At 31.2% G+C, this 22,846-nt stretch overlaps 4 protein-coding genes across 13 annotated transcripts in view; 3 read left to right on the top strand and 1 right to left on the bottom strand.

Moving 5' to 3' along the window:
* The window catches only part of Grd (GABA-gated ion channel), a 38,411-nt gene extending 37,671 nt beyond the window's left edge, over positions 1 to 740 (top strand). For all 5 annotated transcript variants that reach the window (XM_072902350.1, XM_072902367.1, XM_072902359.1 and 2 more), the window contains one exon: positions 58 to 740. In XM_072902350.1, the coding sequence (XP_072758451.1) occupies positions 58 to 474 (417 nt within the window). In that variant the 3' untranslated portion in view covers positions 475 to 740. The remainder of the gene's footprint in view (positions 1 to 57) is intronic.
* Positions 228 to 13,536, bottom strand: LOC140671208 (uncharacterized). Of its 3 annotated transcripts, none has more exons than XM_072902417.1 (7): positions 13,208 to 13,536; positions 10,253 to 10,551; positions 6,998 to 7,105; positions 3,775 to 4,236; positions 2,306 to 3,516; positions 2,035 to 2,165; positions 228 to 313 (listed from the first exon to the last, which is right to left on the bottom strand). In XM_072902417.1, the coding sequence occupies exons 5-6, from the start codon at positions 3,505 to 3,507 to the stop codon at positions 2,036 to 2,038; spliced, it is 1,332 nt and encodes a 443-aa protein (XP_072758518.1). In that variant the 5' UTR covers positions 3,508 to 3,516; positions 3,775 to 4,236; positions 6,998 to 7,105; positions 10,253 to 10,551; positions 13,208 to 13,536; the 3' UTR covers positions 228 to 313; position 2,035. The 3 variants fall into 3 exon arrangements, with proteins under 3 accessions (XP_072758518.1, XP_072758502.1, XP_072758512.1); XM_072902401.1 differs by lacking the exon at positions 228 to 313 and adding an exon at positions 315 to 452 and having other exon boundaries at positions 13,208 to 13,535; XM_072902411.1 differs by lacking the exons at positions 228 to 313; positions 6,998 to 7,105; positions 10,253 to 10,551; positions 13,208 to 13,536 and having other exon boundaries at positions 1,788 to 2,165.
* Positions 6,506 to 9,731, top strand: LOC140671309 (fructose-bisphosphate aldolase-like). The gene is made up of 6 exons (XM_072902570.1): positions 6,506 to 6,537; positions 7,055 to 7,264; positions 7,848 to 8,164; positions 8,481 to 8,703; positions 8,998 to 9,177; positions 9,412 to 9,731. The coding sequence occupies exons 2-6, from the start codon at positions 7,244 to 7,246 to the stop codon at positions 9,553 to 9,555; spliced, it is 885 nt and encodes a 294-aa protein (XP_072758671.1). The 5' UTR covers positions 6,506 to 6,537; positions 7,055 to 7,243; the 3' UTR covers positions 9,556 to 9,731.
* On the top strand, positions 10,989 to 22,633 carry Ald1 (fructose-bisphosphate aldolase). 4 transcript variants are annotated; one of them, XM_072902465.1, is made up of 6 exons: positions 10,989 to 11,147; positions 17,585 to 17,794; positions 17,979 to 18,422; positions 18,710 to 19,063; positions 19,798 to 19,935; positions 21,200 to 22,633. In XM_072902465.1, the coding sequence occupies exons 2-5, from the start codon at positions 17,588 to 17,590 to the stop codon at positions 19,900 to 19,902; spliced, it is 1,110 nt and encodes a 369-aa protein (XP_072758566.1). In that variant the 5' UTR covers positions 10,989 to 11,147; positions 17,585 to 17,587; the 3' UTR covers positions 19,903 to 19,935; positions 21,200 to 22,633. The 4 variants fall into 4 exon arrangements, with proteins under 4 accessions (XP_072758566.1, XP_072758596.1, XP_072758576.1 ...); XM_072902475.1 differs by having other exon boundaries at positions 10,990 to 11,143; XM_072902486.1 differs by lacking the exon at positions 10,989 to 11,147 and adding an exon at positions 16,475 to 16,823.
* The last annotated feature ends 213 nt before the right edge of the window (positions 22,634 to 22,846 follow it).

The raw sequence follows: 22,846 nt of genomic DNA, 5'->3' as shown, positions 1-22,846 counted from the left end.
AAATCATTCAATTTTTCCACATAATACCTCGATGCGCTGGCACGAAAATTATTTCAGACACGTCGGAAAAGTTCTGGTCCACGAAGACACGATAAGCGTGACAATTTTACGATAAACGGCGACAGTATAATAGAAGTGATACCGTTATCGGCGATCTCGATACATCCTGATAAAGATCCTACGGTGGCTGGTCACTGGCAGATATCTTGCATGACCTGTAGTCCATCCTCACAGCAGACGCCACGTCCACCGCGGCCTCCGCCGCCACCCCCGCCGCCCTTGCTATCTTCCAGGCGAACAACATTGTCCTCCTCTAGAAGACGCCACCGGAGAACACCCAGATATAACTCGGTATCAAAGATCGACCGTGCTAGTCGCGTGGTATTTCCCCTATTTTTCCTAGCCATCAATGTCTTCTACTGGTATGCGTATCTCTCGCGTAGTGAACGAATCTATTACAATTCCAATGCGTGATATGCATTCATTAAACAGTATTTTGCTTTTCAAAATTTTCCAAAAGTTTGCGCGTTAAAATTACCCTAATTAAAAAAATCCGGATAATTTTTTTTACAAGAATGAAAAAGAGCAAAATGTCACATGTCATAACTACATATTTTTTCTCTCGATTATTAAAATTATTAAAATTAAATCGCCAGGAAAATAATGAGAGTATTTCGGATAAGATGGAAATTTAGAAGAATAAAAGTATCAGATAATACACAAAAGAGCTAAAAAACATTTTAAAGATAAAATATCTTAAAAATAAAACATCTAAAAAACGATTCTTTTAAAATCATTTTTGGGACATGTGCTGTCTAGAATTGATCAGGGATATCGATAATAATGTGATAAGAAAATTATAGCATCCGCAGAGGAATGCGAAGATTAGAAAAAGACATTATCAGTATAAAATATAAGCTAAAACATTACTATAAAGTAAACGAAGCCAAAAGTTAAGCGAAAAAAAATGTAATTTTAATATGATATAATATGATTTTATTTATATGTCTCTACATCTCTTGTAACCTGCCTAAAAAGACTAACATAAGCTGAAAGATGCTACTCAAATACAACCTGTCAAGTTAGTAAAAAAAATGAGAATTTATATATTTTTTTATATTAAGTGATGATTTCTCATATAAAATTATGCTAATAAAAAAACAGAATATATTATAGTTACAAATAATTATCGTCAATTTAATTGTATCGTCATTGTAATTTTAAATTATACAAATTCAGAATTATTAGAATTTCCCGTCAAGAAAATTAAGATTTGCTTATAAAAAATAAAAAAACAAAATATCAATTGAATATTGAAAATTGGAAGATCGAATGAAAATTTAAATTGAAGAAATGTGTGTCTCTTACTCTATAAATTTCCACTGTAATTGTCAGATTAGAAATGATTTGAGTTCACTTTAAGAAGCAATTATATATTAGACTACAAGCAACATTGTGCATAATGATTAGGAAACAAATCATTTAATTTATCTACAAAGAAACAGTTTATAGTTTGAATCGTTATCATCATAACCAAAAGAATATTAACGATGTATTATATCATTACCAAATAACAAAAAAATTATTAACAAGCGAACATTTATCTTCAAGTATAATGCTATTCGCGCACGCAAACCTACATGTATATATATAATTGAAATTTATTTAAAATATTTTATTTTAATATAATTATTTCTTTGCATATGTGAATAAACTAAAATACAATTTTTATTTCTATCTCGAGATGTAACGAGAAAGAAATTTGAGTCATATATAATAGTTTTTTATTTTTACTTTCAATATATCATAACATTCTATAATAGCCATGTGTATGTTATAAAAAAAAACCTAAATTTAATCTTATTTTTCCTGCGTGTGAATTATAATATGTATATTCTCAGATAAATGCATTTAGAACGCCAATACAGTACAAACACATTGTAATATCACTGTATGAGACAAAGATAAGTTATATATACATATATATATAACTTAAGTAAAAATTCCAATTATGATTAATTACATAAAAAATACCTCACAGAGCCTTCATCTTCAAGTGTGCTTGAAAGAACTCGCCGTCACCTTTGGTTGCTTGTTTGTTAATTTCCTTATGACGTTCTCGGCTAACAATTTCTTCCAAAACTTCTCCGTCGCCTTTGATCAATCTTTATAAAAAATAAAAATTATTTTAATTAGCCATATACAAAACGTAAGAGAAATGATGTTAGAGAGCGAGAGCAAAAATACATGTAAAAGTTTTGTATATATTAGTTTCATTATCGTTGTTTTATTACTTTACACTCGCCTGTATCTTCCTGTTTCTTCATCATAAATTCTACGAATCATATTCTGCCTCTTTTCCCATTCTTCTTTTGTCATAGGCGCCATAGCCTTTGCTTTTTCCATTACTTCGGGTACAACTTCCTTTGTATTCTCCTTTTTACTGGATCCCTGAACCTCTTTGTTTTCTTTAGATTTCTTCTTACTATGTCCCTTTTTCTTAGATGAAGATTTTTTTAGCTTCTTCTTTAATTTCTTCTTCATTCGTTTCTTCTTTTGTTTTTTCATAGCTTTCTTTAATTTTTTAGCCTTCTTCTTAGCTTTCTTCTGCTTCCTTTCATCTTCTGAACTATCAGTAGTGCTGCTGCTACTACTGTCAGTATTACTGCTGCTATTGCTACTACTCGAGCTGCTGCTACTAGTGTTGCTACTACTACTGCTACTACTACTGACACTGGAAGAGCTAGAAGTAGATAAAGATCTCTTTCTTTTCAATTTTTTGCGACTTGGCTGAGTCTTGTCTTGAGAAATTCTTCTTTTCTTCTCTCTTTCTTTCACTTGTTCAGTTATTTCCACGTTATCTTTTGTCGAATCGAGCCTATCCATCATCAAGGTTGTTCGAGATTGATTTGTTCGCTCTTTTGAACTGTCTTCTCGCACAGAGTGACTACTTTCATTTCTACCAGTATTTTTATAATAATCTTGTAATCTTGATCTGCCATAACTAGATGTTCTTTCATAATTTCTGTTATTGTGTCTATTATAAGGATAATTGTTATATGCATCCCTTCTATTTCTATCATAATAATTCTGACGTCTGTAAGGGCGTGAATTAAAATAACCATAATCTTTTTGATTATATGGTACATGATTGTTATATCGTCTCTTGTTATACCATCTTTGATCGTTACTGTACTTGCCTCTTCTTCTCTGTGAATCCATACCATTTTCATATCTCTTAGTTTTGTGCTCTATATCCTCATCTTTGTCCTTTCTCTCTTTATGTACATTTCTCTCAAGGCTCGAAGCGCTAGAAGAACTGGAACTATTGGAACTACTTCTATGCTTGGACTTCCTCCTCTTGTCCTTACTACATATGTTCCGTCTCTTCTTATTTTTCTCAGAGTTATTACTGGAAGAAGAAGCTGATCGTCTCTTCAATTTACCTTTTACTGCTTTGATAGATGAATCTATCAGCGCAACAGGTTTCTCTGGATTATTCATCATTGAAAGAACCTTTCAACAAAAAAAGACCTTGTTTAATGCTGATTTGATACAATCAAATATATTGAGATAATTTCGCATAATTAAGTCTTACATGATTAAATCTATAAAAATCTATAAAATTACTGCATTTTCTGTAGCAATATCATATTTATTATTTACAATAAAACAACTGTTTATTTAAAAAAAAAGACACATCCTCAGACACAAATGACAGAATTAGCTTTCGTGAAGAATTTCAATGTTTTTATAAAATGTTTATCTACTTACTACAATGCCGTTAAGGAAGTATAACCTAAGTCTCGCTTTCTTTCTTTCCGTCGATCATAATCATCGACGTTTCATCATACAAGATTGTCGCGTCCAATGATATTCTTGCTCCCTCCAATTTGTCGACTGGAGAAATTAAGAGTTTGTAAAAACACGCTAGGCATTTACTCGTTTCATCAACTTTCAATCACTTTTATTTCGTCTTCGTTGGTCGTCGTTTTTCGAAAATTCAGAACAGCGCACACAAGAAATGCTTCTCGTATCGAATTTCTTACGATATACGTTACGATTACGGTATGCGAACTGCGAACGCGAGCGGGCAAACAAGATACCAATACGATACATTTTTTGACGTCGATAAGTTTATATATCTGTATTACCAATTACTAGTAATATCACAATCTCTGATGATACATAACTTATTATCTTCCGCGATACAATTTACATGAAAATTAACTGGCCCTGAAAATTTAAATTTTTTAATAAACAATAGCAATTATTTTCTTTTTAAAATTAACATTTCTTGAAATATTTACAAGAAATATTATATATTAGTATTTCTAATATATAATAGTTTTTTGCAACTATAGAAATTATAAAATGATTAATTTATTAATTTTTAATTTAAAAAAATACAATTATTAAAGTAATAATAAAAAGAAATATAAGGAGCAACTGTTTTCTCAAGTAGAACAGATAAAGTCACGTTAATATGTCAAAGTTAACGTCAAATGACGCCAAAATGACGAAAATATGACCATAAAAATTCACTTTTTAATTTATATTACTTTAATGCATAATTGCAATTTTCAAATTGAATTAATTATTTTATAAGTGATATATGGCATTGTCATCTCTATATCAGAGAGAAGCCTCTCTGTCTCTGTATTGACATACCATTAGAATTCAGCAGCCAGCGGCGGGAATATTCATATAATAACATTTATTATTGTTTACATTACAGAGTATAATCAAAACATTGAAGTAATATTTTTCAAAGAAAAAATTTGTTTTTTGTGAATATATATCATAAAAAATTAATTTCATAATGCAGCAATAAAGTAAATATATTAATAAAATATACAACAATTATATTTTGCTTAAAAAATCAATAGAAAATATTGGTTAAATTTTTTTTGCGATATAAAAATTTACAAATAATAAACCTTTTCTTTTATTTTGAATATTCCCATCGTTGTGCGTATATTAGTTATTGAGCCATAATTAGCGGTGGTGACGATAGGTCACGACGTCAAAACTTATATATCCAAAATTTTCAATAAAAAATGTAATAAATCAAAATAATTATAAAACAATAAAAAATAAATAAGAAGCAATCTTTTTATGTTGGATATCGTGATAGAAAACTATTAAAAATATATATATTTGTAATGAAAAATTAATTGTACGTTTTTTGTAAATATTTTTTTATGAATATTACAAAAAATATTAATTTTAAAAGCAATTGTTGATTCGGGAATAATAAAAGAGCAATCGGTTCAACTATTATTTGTTAAAAAATTTAAACGTAATATTATTATATTTAAAACTAAATCGAGTCATATTTTTAAAATAATATAACTACTTAACACTTTGAAATAATAGCTATTAAATATATCCAGAAAGTAGTAATAACAACAATAAATGTATAGGTAACTATGTGTGCAGTAGCCTTAGCACTACCCAAATGCCATATTTTAATGTCAAATAAATATTTGGAGTAACACATTATCTCTAATAAAAACTCTATCTCTAATAAAAACTTTTACTAGTTTTACTTTGAGAGAAACGGAGTCGAGGATCAGAACTGTCGTCAAAACTTTGCGTTACTGTGTGACAAGGATTAAATTATTCCTTAACTGACAATGAGTCGAATTAATTTATAGTGTATATAAACTTTTTTTGCTTAGAATGATCTTTAGAATACACTCTAGAAGTTAAAATCCGAGACGTCTTGTATATGAAATTTTTGTAATCTTAGATTGAACAGATCATAAAGATTTATCATAAATATCCCACATTATATAAAAATATTTACCAAACATTATTACAAATATTTAATTTTTTAATGATTTTTTCTCATAATGTATATAAAATATATAGAAAATATTTATATAATATTTAAAAAAATAAATGGTAAAATTATTTATAAATATTTATTATAAATCATATATCATGTACTATCTGGAATATACTTTCGATTTTGTCGTCCGTTTCGATTTTTAAAAAATATTGATTGTCAAAGCCGCATAAATACATATTTCAAGTCTTTCTGTGAATATATTTAATGAAAATTTTTTAGTAATTATTTATACAAACACACATGTTAATAAGTAAATGACGTAATACATTCATTGTACAAATTAAAAAATATATCATATATGTGTTCTAACGGAAAATGATGCAATTGGGACCAAAATGTTGCTGCAAAGAGAAAGTAACCTTTACGTTTTATTATAATTATCATATATGTATATCACTGCTTTAGTGTTAATTATTATGCATTATATATGACAATATAGAAAAGAGAACATTATTATATTATTATTTACAAATATTCAGCAATTAATGTAAAGAAGATATTTTCTTATTAATGTATAAAAATAATTAGATTATATATCTAAAAAATTGATTTATTTTAGCTAAAAAATAATTAATCACAAATAAGAGCAAAGCTTCTTCTTTTTGAATATAAATGCAATCGTGGAATAAAACGAGACAAACATAAAATGTAACTTTGCTATCGTGATTTAATTTTATTTCGTAAGACAACTTTATAATCAGCATATTCATATCGAATATTGTTCTACCCTTTATACGATATCTAGCAAATATCAGTAATCAACAGTAAGATGTGTCATTAGGTTAATATCAATAAATTTCATGCATATGTTAACAGCTATCGAAATTAAATATGTATATTTTTCGATATATTTAAATATTTGACATCAATCATACACGTGTGTGTGTGTGTGTATGTGTGAGAGAGAGAGAGAGAGAGAGAGAGAGTTTATGAAAAAAATTATCTCTAGTTTAATACATCTTCCAACATGTATTTTAACTCTTGTTAAGATCCAAAAAATATGCTAAATAGAATTAAATTGGAATCTAAAGACAATCAGAATCTGAAGAGAGCCACTTCAGTTATTTTATTATTTCTCATTATTTATTTTATTATTTCTAAATTCATATTTTATTATAAAAAATTTTGCTCAGTACTGACCTTTACAATATGTTTATTAAAAAATTTTTATCAATACAATCTTTGCAACATGTTTAGATTTTATCATCCACAAACTACACCGAACTCGACCCTGCCGCCTGTCTGGAACTACAAAAGATTATCGAGGCGATCATCGCACCTGGAAAAGGGCTGTTAGCTTGTGACGAGTCACCAGCAAGTTTAGATCAGAGATTCCAAGAGCTCGGTATAGAAAATACCGAAGTTACGAGACGTGCTTATCGGGAGATGCTGCTATCCGCGGATAAGGTCACTATATACAACGGCACTACAGGCATAAAGTTTTTAAAGCATGAAAAAGCATAACGTAATAGATCCCAAATATAGCCACAATCTTACAATTAGTAGTATTCAAGAGTATAGCGTACAACAATTAAATTAACACATTTGATAAATTTAGTCTCTGCAAACAATATCGAAATATAGAAATATAAAAATAACAGTTTTTTATCTTTTTTATCTTAATTATCAATATACATGTTGTATAATTAATTTTTATTTTGTATGTAAACTTGTTATATAATTAATTAACTTTTTTTTATAAGAAACCGTGTTTATTATCCAGAATTATGTATATTTTTCATTCATCTATCTTGAATTATATATGGAAAATATATCAGTGAATATTATGAATTATTTCTCTCTTAAATCAATATACAATTTATTACAATATAAAACAATACTTATTATATGTATTTATTGTATTAGTGTATTATTGTATTTGTTGTATTATTATTGTATGTATTTATTGTATTATATGTTTTAGTACAGTATAAAACAACACTTATTATTATATGTTTATTAGTAACCTTATATATTTTGGGTGTTTCAGGCTCAATTCTCGCGATATATAAGCGGTGTGATTCTGCATCACGAAACGGTCTATCAAAAAACATCGAAAGATGTAGAATTTGTCGAGTTGTTGCGTCAAAGGAACGTTGTGGCCGGTATCAAAGTCGATAAAGGCCTGGTGCCGCTCCTTGGTACCGAAGATGAGAAAACCACGCAAGGTCTGGACGATTTACGCGAGAATTGTATTCGTTACAAAAAGGATGGCTGCCATTTCGCCAAGTGGAGATGCGTTTTTTCAATTTCGGAAACATGTCCCAGTCAACTGGTGATGAACACCAATGCAAACGTCCTTGCGAGGTGTCTGATCATTTCAATATTCGCATGTACTTACATACGACTGATAGAAGCTCGTAAAAATTCATCCGTTTGTGTTACGCAATAAAGTTTGTTTATCAAGTGTATTATAAAACCCTATGCTTTTCATAGATACGTTACGATACGATAATATTTGTTGTACGTGGATATAAAAATTCAAAATTTAATAAAATTGTAAAAAAGCAACAATTAACGCATGGAAATTACATAAAATAGTTGGGAAACAGTCGTTACGCAATATAGAGTTCCCGTTGTGTAATTTCACTGGTTTTATTTTCGAGTATCTCGTCTTATTCAGGTATGCCAGCATCTGCCAAAGCGCCCGAATAGTTCCCATAGTGGAACCGGAAATATTGAACATCGGCGAATGTGATATAGATCGGGCTCTGAGAGTTCACGAAGAGATGCTGTCCATTTTATTCCGTACACTGAACGAACATCATGTGTATCTCGAAGGGATGATTTTAAAGCCAGCAATGGTATTATCGGGAATTCAAAATCCCACAAAATGTACACCACAGGTATCACATTTTGAACATAATGTAATAAAATACATATACTGTGATACCTTTTTTTCTTCTAAAATATATTTCTACTTAATATTTGTCTAAAACATATTTTACAATCACATAAAATTAATTAAAATACTTTATCATAAATATAAATTAATGATTCATTAATAATTATTGCTTCTAAAATGTAAAATCTTATAAAATAAAATTTTTGTAAGTTAAATTTTTATTACTTAATAAATTAATAATATATGAATTGTATTGATATATTAATTAATATTACAAAAAAAAAATGCGTTACAGATTGTCGCTGAATATACACTAAAAGCATTACGTAGAACAGTTCCCGTAGCAGTTCCAGCAATCTTTTTTTTAAGCGGTGGACAAAGTGATGAGGACTCTGTGCTAAATCTTAACACAATTAATATGCACGATGATAAGAAACCGTGGAGACTCAGTTTTTGTTACGGACGTGCTTTGCAGGTACATCAAAATTTACACGATGCTATTAATAATTAAATTTATTTAATAGCATTTTTCGTCATAAATTCTTTGACGAAATTAAAGGTTGTAGACGATAAAAAAAATCTATTTAATAAATAAAGCGTAGATAATTTGAAACATCTTATAATAAACTTTATGTTAAAATGTACTTTACAAAATTTATATTAAAATTTAATTTGTTCTTTCTAAAACCTTCTACCTGCTTTGCCATAGAATTCAGCGATAAAAATTTGGAAAAATAATCCGGAGAAAGTAAATAAGGCTCAATCTATCTTCCTTGAAAGAGCTAGATTATGCTCCGAAGCGTCCTTAGGAAAGTTACAATTCGGGGAATGTGCGGATGACATGTGCACTTAAAACATCAATCATCGTAAGAATATCACAAGAAATCGAATTAATTAGATATTGGATAGATTTATTTATATATATTATTTATATATATTATAAACGCACACACAAAGCGCACACTTATGAAATTTTACACAAGCATATTTTTTACATTAAAAAAATCATAAAAGATAAAACTACTCTGCATCGTATTTTTTGTTAAGATAAATAAATAAAATTTTCACTTTCTGTTTTCTGTTATTGAGAAAATATTCTTTAATAAAATTGAAAAACACACTTACATATGTGTATAATAAAATATATATTTTTTACTATCTTCTCTTCAATGATTCTAAAATTATACAAGTGCTATGGAGACATGTACATATATGCAAAGTTTGACTATAAATAATGATAAATAATTTTGCACACGCATGCCACTAAAACGACGTCTACGAAAATATTCTTTTTGACTCAAAATCTTCATGAAACTCTCATATAAAAAACTGCATAAACATGTTTATCTCATTGCATATATTATTATCGGTATCTTCTATCAACATCTTCAAATACTTGGAAGTTTAAAAAAAAAAAATTTTGAACACGTTGAATAAATATGACATAAACAAATTAGAGAATAAGCCGAAGAAATCATATTGCTCAAAGTTCACTGATAAATAATCTGTAAAGCAAAGAAGGTTGGAGTTCACTTTATCACCAGACTTACAACTCGTGATAAGATATTTGACGAAAAGAGAGGCACGTCCCGATAACGTGTGTACCAATGACTGCATCAAAACTTTAATAGTATTTAGAAAATGTGCTCGTCAGTTTCGGTGAATGTCAAGTAAGGTGCCCTTGAATGACCTTTAAAATGGCGGTTCTCAGCGCGAAGCTCTTGTGCTTGGGCTTGCCTGTCCATATACTGGTCGATATGTCGTCATCCCCAGCGATGCTCCAATGCCCTCTTTCCTAGATGGCTCATTCACCACATGGTATACGTCAGTAACGTACCAAGCAATTATGCTGCAAAACCACGTGCCATTTGAGAAAATTTTCCCAAACATTGTAAGACAGTCTTAATTGATTGATTGTAAATTTAATCACGTTCATATATCTCTATGTTTAGTCGTGTGATGAGATTAGTTAATTATTTATAATTCTTTTGAAATAATGTTCATTGGGGAGGTCGAAACTGAATTCTGATTGTAAGTTATATATCTATCTGTTTTAGATTCTTCTATTTATGATTCATATTATATGTTGCGTATGTTTCTCGAGTTATTATCATTATTATTATTTAATTACAAATGTGTTTCAGAGAACTTGCAAAAAAGATTAAATTACACATTTTCCCCTTTTGACCCCAGGCTTAAGGTCAAAGGAAAGTGCCGACCAGCTGATCGCGCGACCGTCCCATACGAGTCATACGAGTTGAGTACCCATATAAACGACGGCGCGAAAGCGCACGCGCGTCACAAATACACTCGCAATCAGAAAGACTTTGAAGCCGACGACTCGCGTAGTCCATCTCAGTCGCTCTCCAACCATCAGCTGAATTTCACGTGGATTGGCACACGCACGATCTTCGCACACGAATCGGTTCACATTTCCACAGGCAGGTGAGCCTTCGTGTTTTATCGCACGGAAAAGTCCCGCATCTTTTTATAAATTTATTTTGAGAAAAATATTTAATATTTTACGCTCAATTTTATCTTATAACGACCTTCGACCTTGACTGACATTTGATCGCCATCAATGTCGCGTGCGGCTCTCATCCGCTCGTTAATTGACGAGATTAATCGACGTGTACCATTTGCATCTACGTCCCGTTTCTCTCGAAATATGTCTTAATATGTCGCTAATCATTCCACCTCAGAATTTCTGTACACGTCACGTGATCTATCATGTGCGACCGTACAGGAAAGACATTTTTGCAATATGCAAATCTCTTGTCAAACATAGTGGTCAAATCGAACTGTGCAAAATTTTATTCATAAATTAAAATGTAAATGCTACATAATGATATACTACTATATCATATATATATATATATATATATATGATATAGACAATCCAAATATATTCTAATAAAATATACTCTAATTGTCTTTAATAAATACATATATATGAATTTTATGTGTCTCTGTAGCCAAATTTAAATTCGCCAAAATTGTATACCAGTTTCAATCTTTCAAACTTTTGATTAATTCCTACGAATTTGATGCGGAATATATAATTGATAAGTATATTGTACATATTTAAAATGCATGTACATATATCAATTAAATTTAATATTAAACGTAATTTTTATTATTCCATTATATAAATTGTTGGAAAAAATTTATTTCTGTTTTAAAGAGTTTTATTAAGCAAACTGCAAATTTGTTACGTCATTTATCCGAGCCGGAAGAAAACGTCTCCTCTCATGCAGTTGAGCACGTTCACCTTCGTACTTCGTACACAGTGACACACTAACACGTGGTTCTCGAAGAGCGCACATTCTATTGTACGCGATCGATAACTAAAAACTTGAGCAGCGACAAAACAATCATGATAGAATAAAAAAGAATCTTGATAAAATTCTTAAAATTCTAATAAAATAATTTAACATCATGCAATCTCAACATATAAAATATATAAAAATTATTTAGACAAATATCAAACACATTTATGCAATCCAATATCTATAGATATGTGTAAACATGTTGACAGTTATTTTGACGAATGACAAACAGTCGTGTGCAAGTCGAATTATTAGCACGTATGTGCATTAAGGCAAGACAATTGGCATATCTGTATGCATGCGCGAATGCACTTAACTGGAAGCAAACTGTTATTGCACTAGCGTGTCGTATTATGTATGTATATTCTTTTAATTTATAAATACGGATGATCAAAATTAAATTTTGACTACTCTCCAATATATTTCTTTATTTTATAATAATTTTTTAAAATATTAAGATAGAAAAAAAATATTAATTTTAATTTTTAATATTATGTTGTATTAAATTCGATAATTACAGTATGTATTAGCATTAGAAAACTCCTTTTACTGAGAAAAATAGAAGATCAAATTATACTTAGGTGCATTCTCGTACATAGTTAAGAATTGATGCATATTTTCTTTTTAATGCAAATTTTTCAGGAGATATAAGCTGCCTGTATAAAAATCGTCGCTATTTCACATCGATAACATAAACTACTTCAAGTTTTAGCAGTTTTATTTGACAATTTTCACTTTCACTCCACCCTTTCCTTCGACACTCTGACATTTACACATATACATATAGAGAGGTAATATTATCATTAAAAAAATACTGTCGATCTAAATATATCGAGTCGCTATGCAAATTGCTATGTTTGGCAAGTTACCAACTTGTATGTCGCACTATAATACACATTTATTTTCCCTGATGATGCAATTTATGTTCGAGTGTGCGTCAAAAGAGACTCCTTTACCGTTTTGTTAATTTGTTACGGTACCGAATTTGTAGATAGAAAGCTATCACAATTATTTCAAAATTCATTCGTTTTGGCTCAAAAATAATTTTTTCTTGATGCATCTTATAGTCCTAAATTAATTGTCAATCCTTAAAACTATGTGTTTCTTCAGTCCTAAGGTGATTCTAATAAATGGCGTGAGAAAGAATGAGAAATGGGGGCTTAATGCAAACCTTACCTAGCTAATCGGTCAATTTACGAAGTCAGCATCGCGAACTCTATAAACACACTGCGTGCTCCGAATCTAGTGGATGCGTGCGGAATTCGAGTTCCCCGACGTTGAACCTTTTCTAATCAGCTAGGAAATACGGCGCAAGCGTATTTCGCGCAAACCTCCACGTTGATCAACCGCAACGCGTTCTTCCGCCAGCCTTATGTGTGTGTACATACACACACATACGTATTATATTGACCGATCAAATAGACTCGGAAAGCAAACGTAGGAATAATATACGTCGATAATGCGATAAAACCGCGTCTCCAAAAGTTGCTCCCCACGTCACAGTCATGATTATTAACGTAAGAGGCGGCAAAGATGATGCGTATACATAATTAAGCAAGTACAATCAGAGATATCCTTGTTCGATTCGACATGCGCATGCATCTTTTACATCGCATTGCGCCACGAAAGCGATTTACGCAAGATCGTGCAACGTATGCAATATGAACTTATTATTATCTTTTAAACACCAATTTATGTGAAAATAAATTTTCAAATAATAATTACATATCGCGTTATCACGTGCAATTAATTTGTTATTGATTATAACTTTTAATTTGAAATCAAAGTTGAGCTTAACTTCCGCAAGTTTAAATTTAAGTAAATAAATTCACAAGTTTAAGTTTAAATAAATAATTATTATAAAATATAATTAATTACATAACATACATGTAATTATTACATATTACATTTACTATGCATGGAGTTCAATGCTATGATCTAATTCTGTAGTTATTTTTGAGCAGTTTATTATTGTCTCGCACAATAAAGATAAAAATAGCAGTTTTCGTCGGGTTTTCGTTCTTGTACAAAACCGTGACCGAAGATTTAGCTCGTATTCGATTACCTGCGCTAATATTTTCGCACAATAGATTATATTCGTTTTTATTTATTTTTGAGTAATTGTTTCCTAATTTAATTAATTATTGCTTATATAAATTTTTCGATATTTTTTAATATACATACATTATTTTATCGAAAGTGCATTTTGAATAAAAAAATGTTTGATTGCACATCTATAAAAAATGATAACTCTTTAAACTTGCGATTAATTCTGTTAACAGGAAAAAGAGAATTTTTTGTTAAATTTAAAAAGACATGAATTGCATTATATTTACAGTGCGGCAAATGGTTTATAATTTCTCAATGCTTTCTAATGTACATACATTTATTTTATCAAAACTGTATTTTGCGTAAAAAATGTTTAATTGCATACCTACGAAAATCATGATTCTTTAAATTTACGATTAATTCAGTTAATTAGAAAAAGAAAATTTTTGGTTAAATCTTAAAACACATTAATTGCATGATATTTGCAGTGCGCAAAATATTTTTTGCATGAATTTTTATTTAATGATCACCTATAAAAATATAATTAAATGTACAAATAAAGAAATAAATTCTCGCAATTTTAGCTCACTATTTCATAGCAACTTGTCACAATGGTAATCGGATATGTATTCTACACTCCCTTCAGCCTCGTATTTCTTCGTGATCATAAATTTTCATCTTTAACCCCGTCGTGGATAACGTTATACTCCAGAGAAAGTTTTTCAAAACAACAAGAACAAGCATAGCAATGTTTTCTCTCGCGTCACGTATATAAATAACATCCCAAGATTTAACAAAGCCTCGAAATTACTCCAACACATTGGCAAATAAATATAGTTAAATGTGTAAAATAGCATGCAATTTTTTTGATTAAATCTTAAAACATTAATTGCATCATATTTACAGTGCGCAAAATATTTTTTGCGTGGATTTTTATTTAATGATCACGTATAAAAATATAATTAAATGTATAAATAAAGAATTAAATTCTCGCAATTTTAGCTCACCATTTCATAGCAACCCTTGTCGTAATGCTGTATTATTAGTCATTATTGTTTATTGTTACTTATCTTTACTCTTTACTCAATGATACTCTTCTTTCATACTTTTCAGGCACCATCAATTCGCCACCTAAAAATTAAATGATTGTAGTTTAACAATAGTATCATTTTTTACAAAGCTTGACAAGATTGATTTTAAAGAATTTAAATTTAATTTAAAAAAGTTAAATTTAATACACTAACTTTCCGCTCTATTTCTTCAGAAAAATTTTTACATTAAACTTTAATCTTTTTAACCTTTTCAGTGTTGAAGACTATTTATCAAAGTGAATCAGAAATGTGTAGGATAAATTGTTTCACAAAATAATGCATATTATAGTTTTCATACTAAAAGTTGTTATCAAATTTTCAAAATTTAAAATGACAGATTTAATATGATAGTCAAAAAAGTGGAAATAAAAGTGTAAAAAATGAAATAATGATATCTTGTGGTTTTTTCGATGCTGAATAAGAATTTATCAAATTTTCAAAATTAAGAATGATAGTAAATTGAATATGACGGATAAAGAGAGATAAAAATATGGAAAAAATTGAATTTTTAGGTCATTGTATAAAAAGTTGTTATCGAATTTTTCAAGCAGTCAGTTCAAATTCAAAATAGTGAATAAGCATTGATTGTTATTGTTATCAACCTCCACGGTTGATAAAATATTTTATCATCCTAGAAAATATTTAAAATACAATTTTATTCATGACGCATATGTATACGTCAACCACACTGGGAGCCCAATCATGACGCATATGTGTATCATCCGCACTGAAAGGGTTAAACAACTATAATATTGAATTATTTTTCATTTATACTCTCTATTATTATCAGTTTAATCACATTCTCACCAAGGCGGAAATCTCTTTTTAGATTAAACGAAGCAAAGGTCAGCTAACTTATAGACAAAACAAACTACCGATACCGATACCGATATCGAGAGAATACGTATGCGCTAGTGAAAGAGATTGGCTAATGCCACCGGTGGCGTTTCAGGTCATATGGGTAAATTCAGGGTGAATGCAGGGGGTACTCTCACAGGGAGAGAGCGCGCGCGCACCGAGGACGTCTGCGCGTGCTGCATTGCGGCTCTAGCCCGTTCTCTCTCACCCTCTCACCCTCGTGTCAGCACGGCGCGGCGGTGCAGGACACGCCACCCCTTCTCGTCCTCGTCTTTCTTCGATTCCCCCTGTCTTGCAGTGCACGACTGCTGCGGTGCATTGCAGCCAGGTACACCCACCCATTCGCCACCCCCTTTCCCCTTTCTCGTCCGCGTCGGCGAGCGGGGATGGAATGCATTGCATGTATCACCAGGATAAAACGGCAGACAGGACAGTCGGCGAGTCGCAGCCGTACGAGACGCGCTCGCGGATTCGTTCGCTCGAGAAACGCGACGCGACGAGATGTAGTCGAATAAGGAAATATCAAGCCGCGCGGGGGTTCGCTACCCCATAGTAGGCGCGTCGCGGCACGTCGTCGTCCCCGTCGACGGCGCGTTTATCTTCTCTATCAACTCTCTCTCTCTCTCTCTCTCTCTCTTAGTTTACTCCCGGTCTCTCTTTCTCTCGTCGTATCGGTGTTTGATTCGTTATAAAGATACGTTCAATTGCTCGCTGTTGCATTTGCCGTTCTTGTTCGCGCGAGAACAACGCAAAACGCCAAACAAAACCACCTGGAAGCGGTGCGTTCAACAACAGTACGTAATCATGACGATCATTCTTACACATTAATATTACAACAATTTTTTTGCAAAACCATTACATTGTCAGCGTAAATATGCCGCGTTTACCATCATCATTGTCATGCTTATCATCATCATTCTTCCGTGTATAAATACGCATCTGACAATGAGATGAGTCGAAACGCTACGCATTCATCCGTCTCATGCTCAATGACGGAGCCACGACGGAGTTGGCGCTTCTTCGATCACTCAGTTAGGTCCTCGAGGGAGAAATAGAAGAGATATATATTAATGTTACTCCCGTGTGAGTTGACATAGGCATTGGGATTAATATATTTTTATTCTTATTATTTTTCGACTTTATCTAATATATAAAAGTAATATTAAAAGCGTTGCTTCACACATCTCTTTCATTAATCGACGCATACTCATTAATATCCGATAAAAAAGCACGCTACGAATCGTCGAGCGTAATAAATAATAATAAATAAATCATATGATAATATGATTCCTTCTCGACTCGATAATTGACAATTTTAAGGCATCAGTGTGTAATTGCATAATTATCATTTTTTTCTACCTATATTGGAGAAGGAATAATAGTTATTATTCATTATAGTCTGAGTTAGAACTTTGCTAACATCATTTTTAATCATTCCCTGATTCACCAAGACGACAATTGATCGATATCATCAGGATTATTGTTAAGAATAATTTCTCTGATCGCCACATGTTATATGCGATTAGCTAATAGAGCGCTTATTTGTGCGTTACAGAAAATGGTCGCAGAAAAATACAGTAAGCTCGAACCGGAGCTGGCGGAGGAGCTACGCGCGATCGCCCAACAGATTGTAGAACCTGGCAGGGGTATTCTGGCCGCTGATGAGTCGACCTCGACGATTGGTAAACGTCTTCAGAGTATCAACGTTGAGAACACCGAGCAGAACCGCAAGGCTTATAGGCAACTTCTTTTCACTACAACAAAGGTCCGATTCATGATTAGTCTTTCAGAATTTGCACAAAATAGTGCTGCTTTCAATGAGACAGAGAATATTTAACTTTTATATAATATATATATATATAAACTATTGAATTCATCTGAAAGAATTTGTTTAGTTTTTGTTCGGGCGGAAACATCATGTTCATAATAAGTACCTTGTTTCTCCTCAGGATGTCATCGGACAGCACATCTCCGGAGTGATCCTCTTCCACGAGACCCTCTATCAAAAGGCCGACGACGGCACACCGTTCGTCGAGCTTCTGAAGCAGCGCAACATCATCCCCGGCATCAAGGTCGACACAGGTATCGTTCCGCTATTCGGCACAGATGAGGAATACACAACCCAGGGTCTCGATGACCTCCAAGCACGTTGCATTCAATACAAGAAGGACGGCTGCCACTTTGCCAAGTGGCGATGCGTGTTGAAGATCACGAAGAATACGCCGAGCAAACTTGCCATCCTGGAGAACGCGAATGTGCTGGCCCGCTACGCATCCATCTGTCAGAGCGCTAGGATCGTACCGATTGTGGAGCCTGAGATCCTTCCGGACGGTGACCATGACATCGCCCGTTGCCAAAAGGTCACGGAAGAGGTCCTTGCGGCTGTTTACAAGGTGCTTTTTACATTACTATTTGGAAGAAAAAAATTTCAAGAAGCTTGCGTCTCCCAGATCATTATTATTTTCTATATATTAATAAAGCTTGATTTTAAATCGAGAAACTTTTATTACGTGAGATATCTAATAATCTTTTGAAATTTTTCCAAGGTTCCAAGGCCATTATTTTACGAGTCTTATACACTATGAATTTGTTGAAAAATCGTGATCAACGTTTAAAAAAAAATGACAACTCATTATACTTATAATTAGTAAGTTTTAGTAATACCCATTTTTATTTTCAGGCACTCTCAGATCACCATGTATATCTCGAGGGAACGCTGCTCAAGCCCAACATGGTGACGCCGGGTCAGAGTTGCCCGACGAGAGCAACTCCCCATCAAATCGCCGCTGCTACGGTGACGGCGTTTATGCGCACTGTACCACCAGCGGTACCTGGCATCACCTTCCTCAGCGGTGGTCAATCCGAGGAGGAGGCATCGGTTAATCTGGACGCCATCAATAAGTACCCGGCAAAGAAACCTTGGGCGTTGACCTTTAGCTACGGACGCGCTCTTCAGGCTTCCGTACTTCGCGCTTGGCAAGGCAAGCCCGATCAGGTCGCTGCCGGCCAGCAGGAGTTACTTAAGAGGGCAAAGGTAAATGGTGATGGACCCACGATAAAACGTCAGGCAGTTTCTTGTTTATCGAGACGTTATTTAAAGATCCATATTTAATTACAACTCTCAGTTACTATACTGTTATTTTTAAACATCATTATTTTATCGTGAAACCAATTTGATTTTGTGTGATAAACAAATAATATATATAATATTATAACTAATATTAACGGAAATTAGAAAACATTAGAAAACCAAAAATTTATTTTTTTGAAAATGTTGAAATTAACTAAAAAACTTTTTATTCTTTTCGATTATTAAATATTTGTATATAATTTATCTCTACTACAGTAATTGAGAGTTAAGATAGTATTTATAATTAGATTGCATGTGTAAATTTAAGTGCTCTACTTGTTAATTGTTCTATTTATATTTTAGATTTTAGATTTATGTATCTTTTAGTTACCTTTTATTTATCCATTTACTCTCTGCATCTAATATATGTATATAGCTGTCTCTAACTGTTTGCTTTTTCAATAGCTGTGTCTTACTTTTTAAAATAATTCTGTTTTTATGTTAAATTACTTTTGTTCTATTATATGATTAACTTTTTGCTATTGTTCCTATACACTTCTTATACATATGTTTAACACAAGCAGTTTTCTTTTAGAAAAAATCTCGTAGTATTCTGTAATTGTAATTTTTAATCAATTTAGTCGTACTTGAACAGCACGCACTTACTTTGCATGTTTATGCACTGTATGCTTGTTTAGGCAAACGCTGCAGCTTGCCAAGGCAAATACATCGCTGGCAGCATTTCTAGCAGAGCCGCTGACATAAAGCTCTTTGTCGACTACACTAAATCTATCAATTACTAAAAAAAATTTATTTTTTTTACATTTTTTGTGGTGGTAAGTTTAATAAATCTCAATCTTGATTGTTGGCTTTTCTTGCAATCTTTATTCTCTATTCTATACATTTGTTGTAATAAATAGTTTAACTGTTATTCTCCTTATAATACGTAACTAATCTACAATATTTCTCAAAACTCTCTCGTAATATAATAATATTATGTTGATATTATTTTTTGTCGATGTAGTTGATAAAATTATTTATTTATTTATGTATTTGTATGTGTATGTGTATGTGTATGTGTATGTGTGTATTACTTGCAATGTGTGTATATATGCTCTTCTTTATTTTCATGAAAAAGGTATAAATAAGTTTTATAAATTATACATAGACTGGAAAAGAGAGAAAGAAAGAGAGGAGAAAATCTTAATTGTACAAAAGGCTATAGTCGAATAAGCATACTAAAAGTGCCCCTCACGAGTTTTCAAATAACATTTAGCCTGTCATATCCTTACTGTAAAAAAAAAATTTTTCTCAAAATTTCAGCTCCTTAACTCTACTATCTCCTGAGTTAACAAGAGAAACGTTCATTTTCAGTTTTTATTTTTTTTTTCTGTAAATATTTAAGATAATTCCGTATCGATTTTTTTTGAACATTTATCAACAAAAAATTTCAATTCCTTAACTAATTTTATTATTTCCTGAATTAGCAAGAAAAACGTAATTTTCAATCTTTTTTTTAAATCGAATTTTTATATTCGAGATTAATAAAAAAATATTTTTTTTTTGTCTTTCATTGATAAGTATTGAGAAAAAAATCGATATGGGATCATCTCAAATATTTATAGAAGAGAAAAATAAAAACTGAAAATGACATTTTCTCGATAACTCAGGAAATAATAAAGTTAGTTAAGGAGCTGAAATCTTGAGGAAATTTTTTTTTTACAATGAGGAAATGACAGGTCAAGTATTATTTGAAAACTCGCCGGGGGCACTTTTTATATGCTTATCCGGTTATACCCTAAGAGCTATTCGAGTTGAATATTTATTTAAATTTGTTAATAATCTTAATTAATTCTACTTAATGAAATTCTAGTACAATTAATATTACACACACACACACACAAGCACAATTAAATTCTCTAAAATTATAAAATTCTTATGAAATATTTGAGAGAAAATAACATAAACTTGTTTGTAGCATTTGTGCAGAAATGCCCTCGAACTATCTCCTTTTCTCTCTAAATTTTATTTTACAAATTTTTCTGAAGGACACGTTCAAGCAGTATTATAAGTAAATTATGTTTTTTTGTTCTTTAATAGGCTAACAGCGACTCAGCGCTTGGGAAATATGCGGGTGGTGTCAGTGGCGCCGCAGGAGATGCAGCACTTTTCGTCGCTAACCACGTGTATTAGATTGATCCATAGAGAAATTTGATGTAAAAGAATACCGTTAGAAACGTGGAATTAAAACCGTTGTTGGAAGTACTTTGTAGGATCATCGTCATCGTCGTCCTTCCCACTGAAATTGCGCGAAAGAAGGGATTTTTCTCGGAAACTACAACAAAACGGACACGAAGCCGGAAGTTTTCAACAAATATTCATTTTTTCCTTTTAAACATAGATTATTTCTCATGAAAATAATCGTACATTTTAATCAGTTTTTTATGTCCACATAAAATCCTTCTGTGCATTTCTGTCGATTGATTATAATTATTTTAATTGATTCTAGGCCATGTAATTTGATTTGTCGCTTAGATTAATACTTTTTAGATGGTCGCCAAATTTCAACTATGATCGATTGAAATTTTACCAATGAAATCTATTCTATTGGAACAAACGTAGCTTGTTCTCAAAAGTCGCATGATTCACTAAAAAAATTATTATAAAGAAGAAATTTATATATATTTCTTTTTATAACGTGGTATAAAAATTATTTGATATAAAGATGACAGAACATTATATAGTTTTGTATAGTTGAATATATAAAGCAAGAAATAAGAACAATATTTTTCGGATTCGGTTTATCTAACGTTAATTTGGCTATCAACGTTTAGAGCATTTTTTAGTTGAAATAGAATTTTATGAATTTCACTAGAGAAAGTATCGTGAGAGTTGATAAATAATTTGTTACGCGATTTCGTAATAAATGCATGAAATATCAAGTTTAAAATTAATTTTTCGCGCAACCATATTTTAATTTTTTGTCAGTAGTGTTTATTTTCGCTATTGTTTTATTTCGTCTAACAATCAATTTGACGAGATTCGATTGCACCGGTATTAAATGATCGAAGGACGAAGATCGAAATGTTACAAAATGTGACACACCGAACGCGAGCAGATTTTGCGACATTCGATATATTACAATATATATTATAATATTCTATAATACTACGAGATACAAAAGAATGAATGTATGTGTGTGTATATATCTGTGTATCTATACACATTTATACATATACATATATATTGTCAATGTCGTTATACGGTATTCTACGTGTAAAAGGATGATAAAAATAAAAGGATGCAAAAAAAAAAAAAGAAAAAAATAGAAATATACAAAATAAAGCGAATATTAAATGTTTATATTAGCGACTATGTCAAATATTACGAAATTGTGCTATATTGTGTCATCTATACTTATACAATATTATATGTATCTTGCGTAGACTTGCTAAGTAATCTATTAAGAATTATCGGTGTTATATATCTAAATATTTTCATTGTAATCTAGGTCACCAAATACAACTGTGGAGGGCAAAAGAAACTGCCTAATTTATTTAAAAAGTTTCCTCCGCGAAATATCTTCAAATGACACTATATATTAAAAAGCTTATAAATAATAATAAAAAAGAATGTAAGAGTGATGATAATAATTACAAAAGAATGATAATTATTACAAATAATTATTATTTACAAGAGAATGAATTCTCATATATGCTTTATTGTGTTTATTTTAATCAAGGATCG

This window comes from Anoplolepis gracilipes, chromosome 1 (assembly GCF_047496725.1).
Source record: "Anoplolepis gracilipes chromosome 1, ASM4749672v1, whole genome shotgun sequence".
NCBI classification, from domain to species: domain Eukaryota; kingdom Metazoa; phylum Arthropoda; class Insecta; order Hymenoptera; family Formicidae; genus Anoplolepis; species Anoplolepis gracilipes.
Note: the sequence above shows the minus strand (reverse complement) of the source record. Positions and strands in the feature narration are given on the sequence as shown.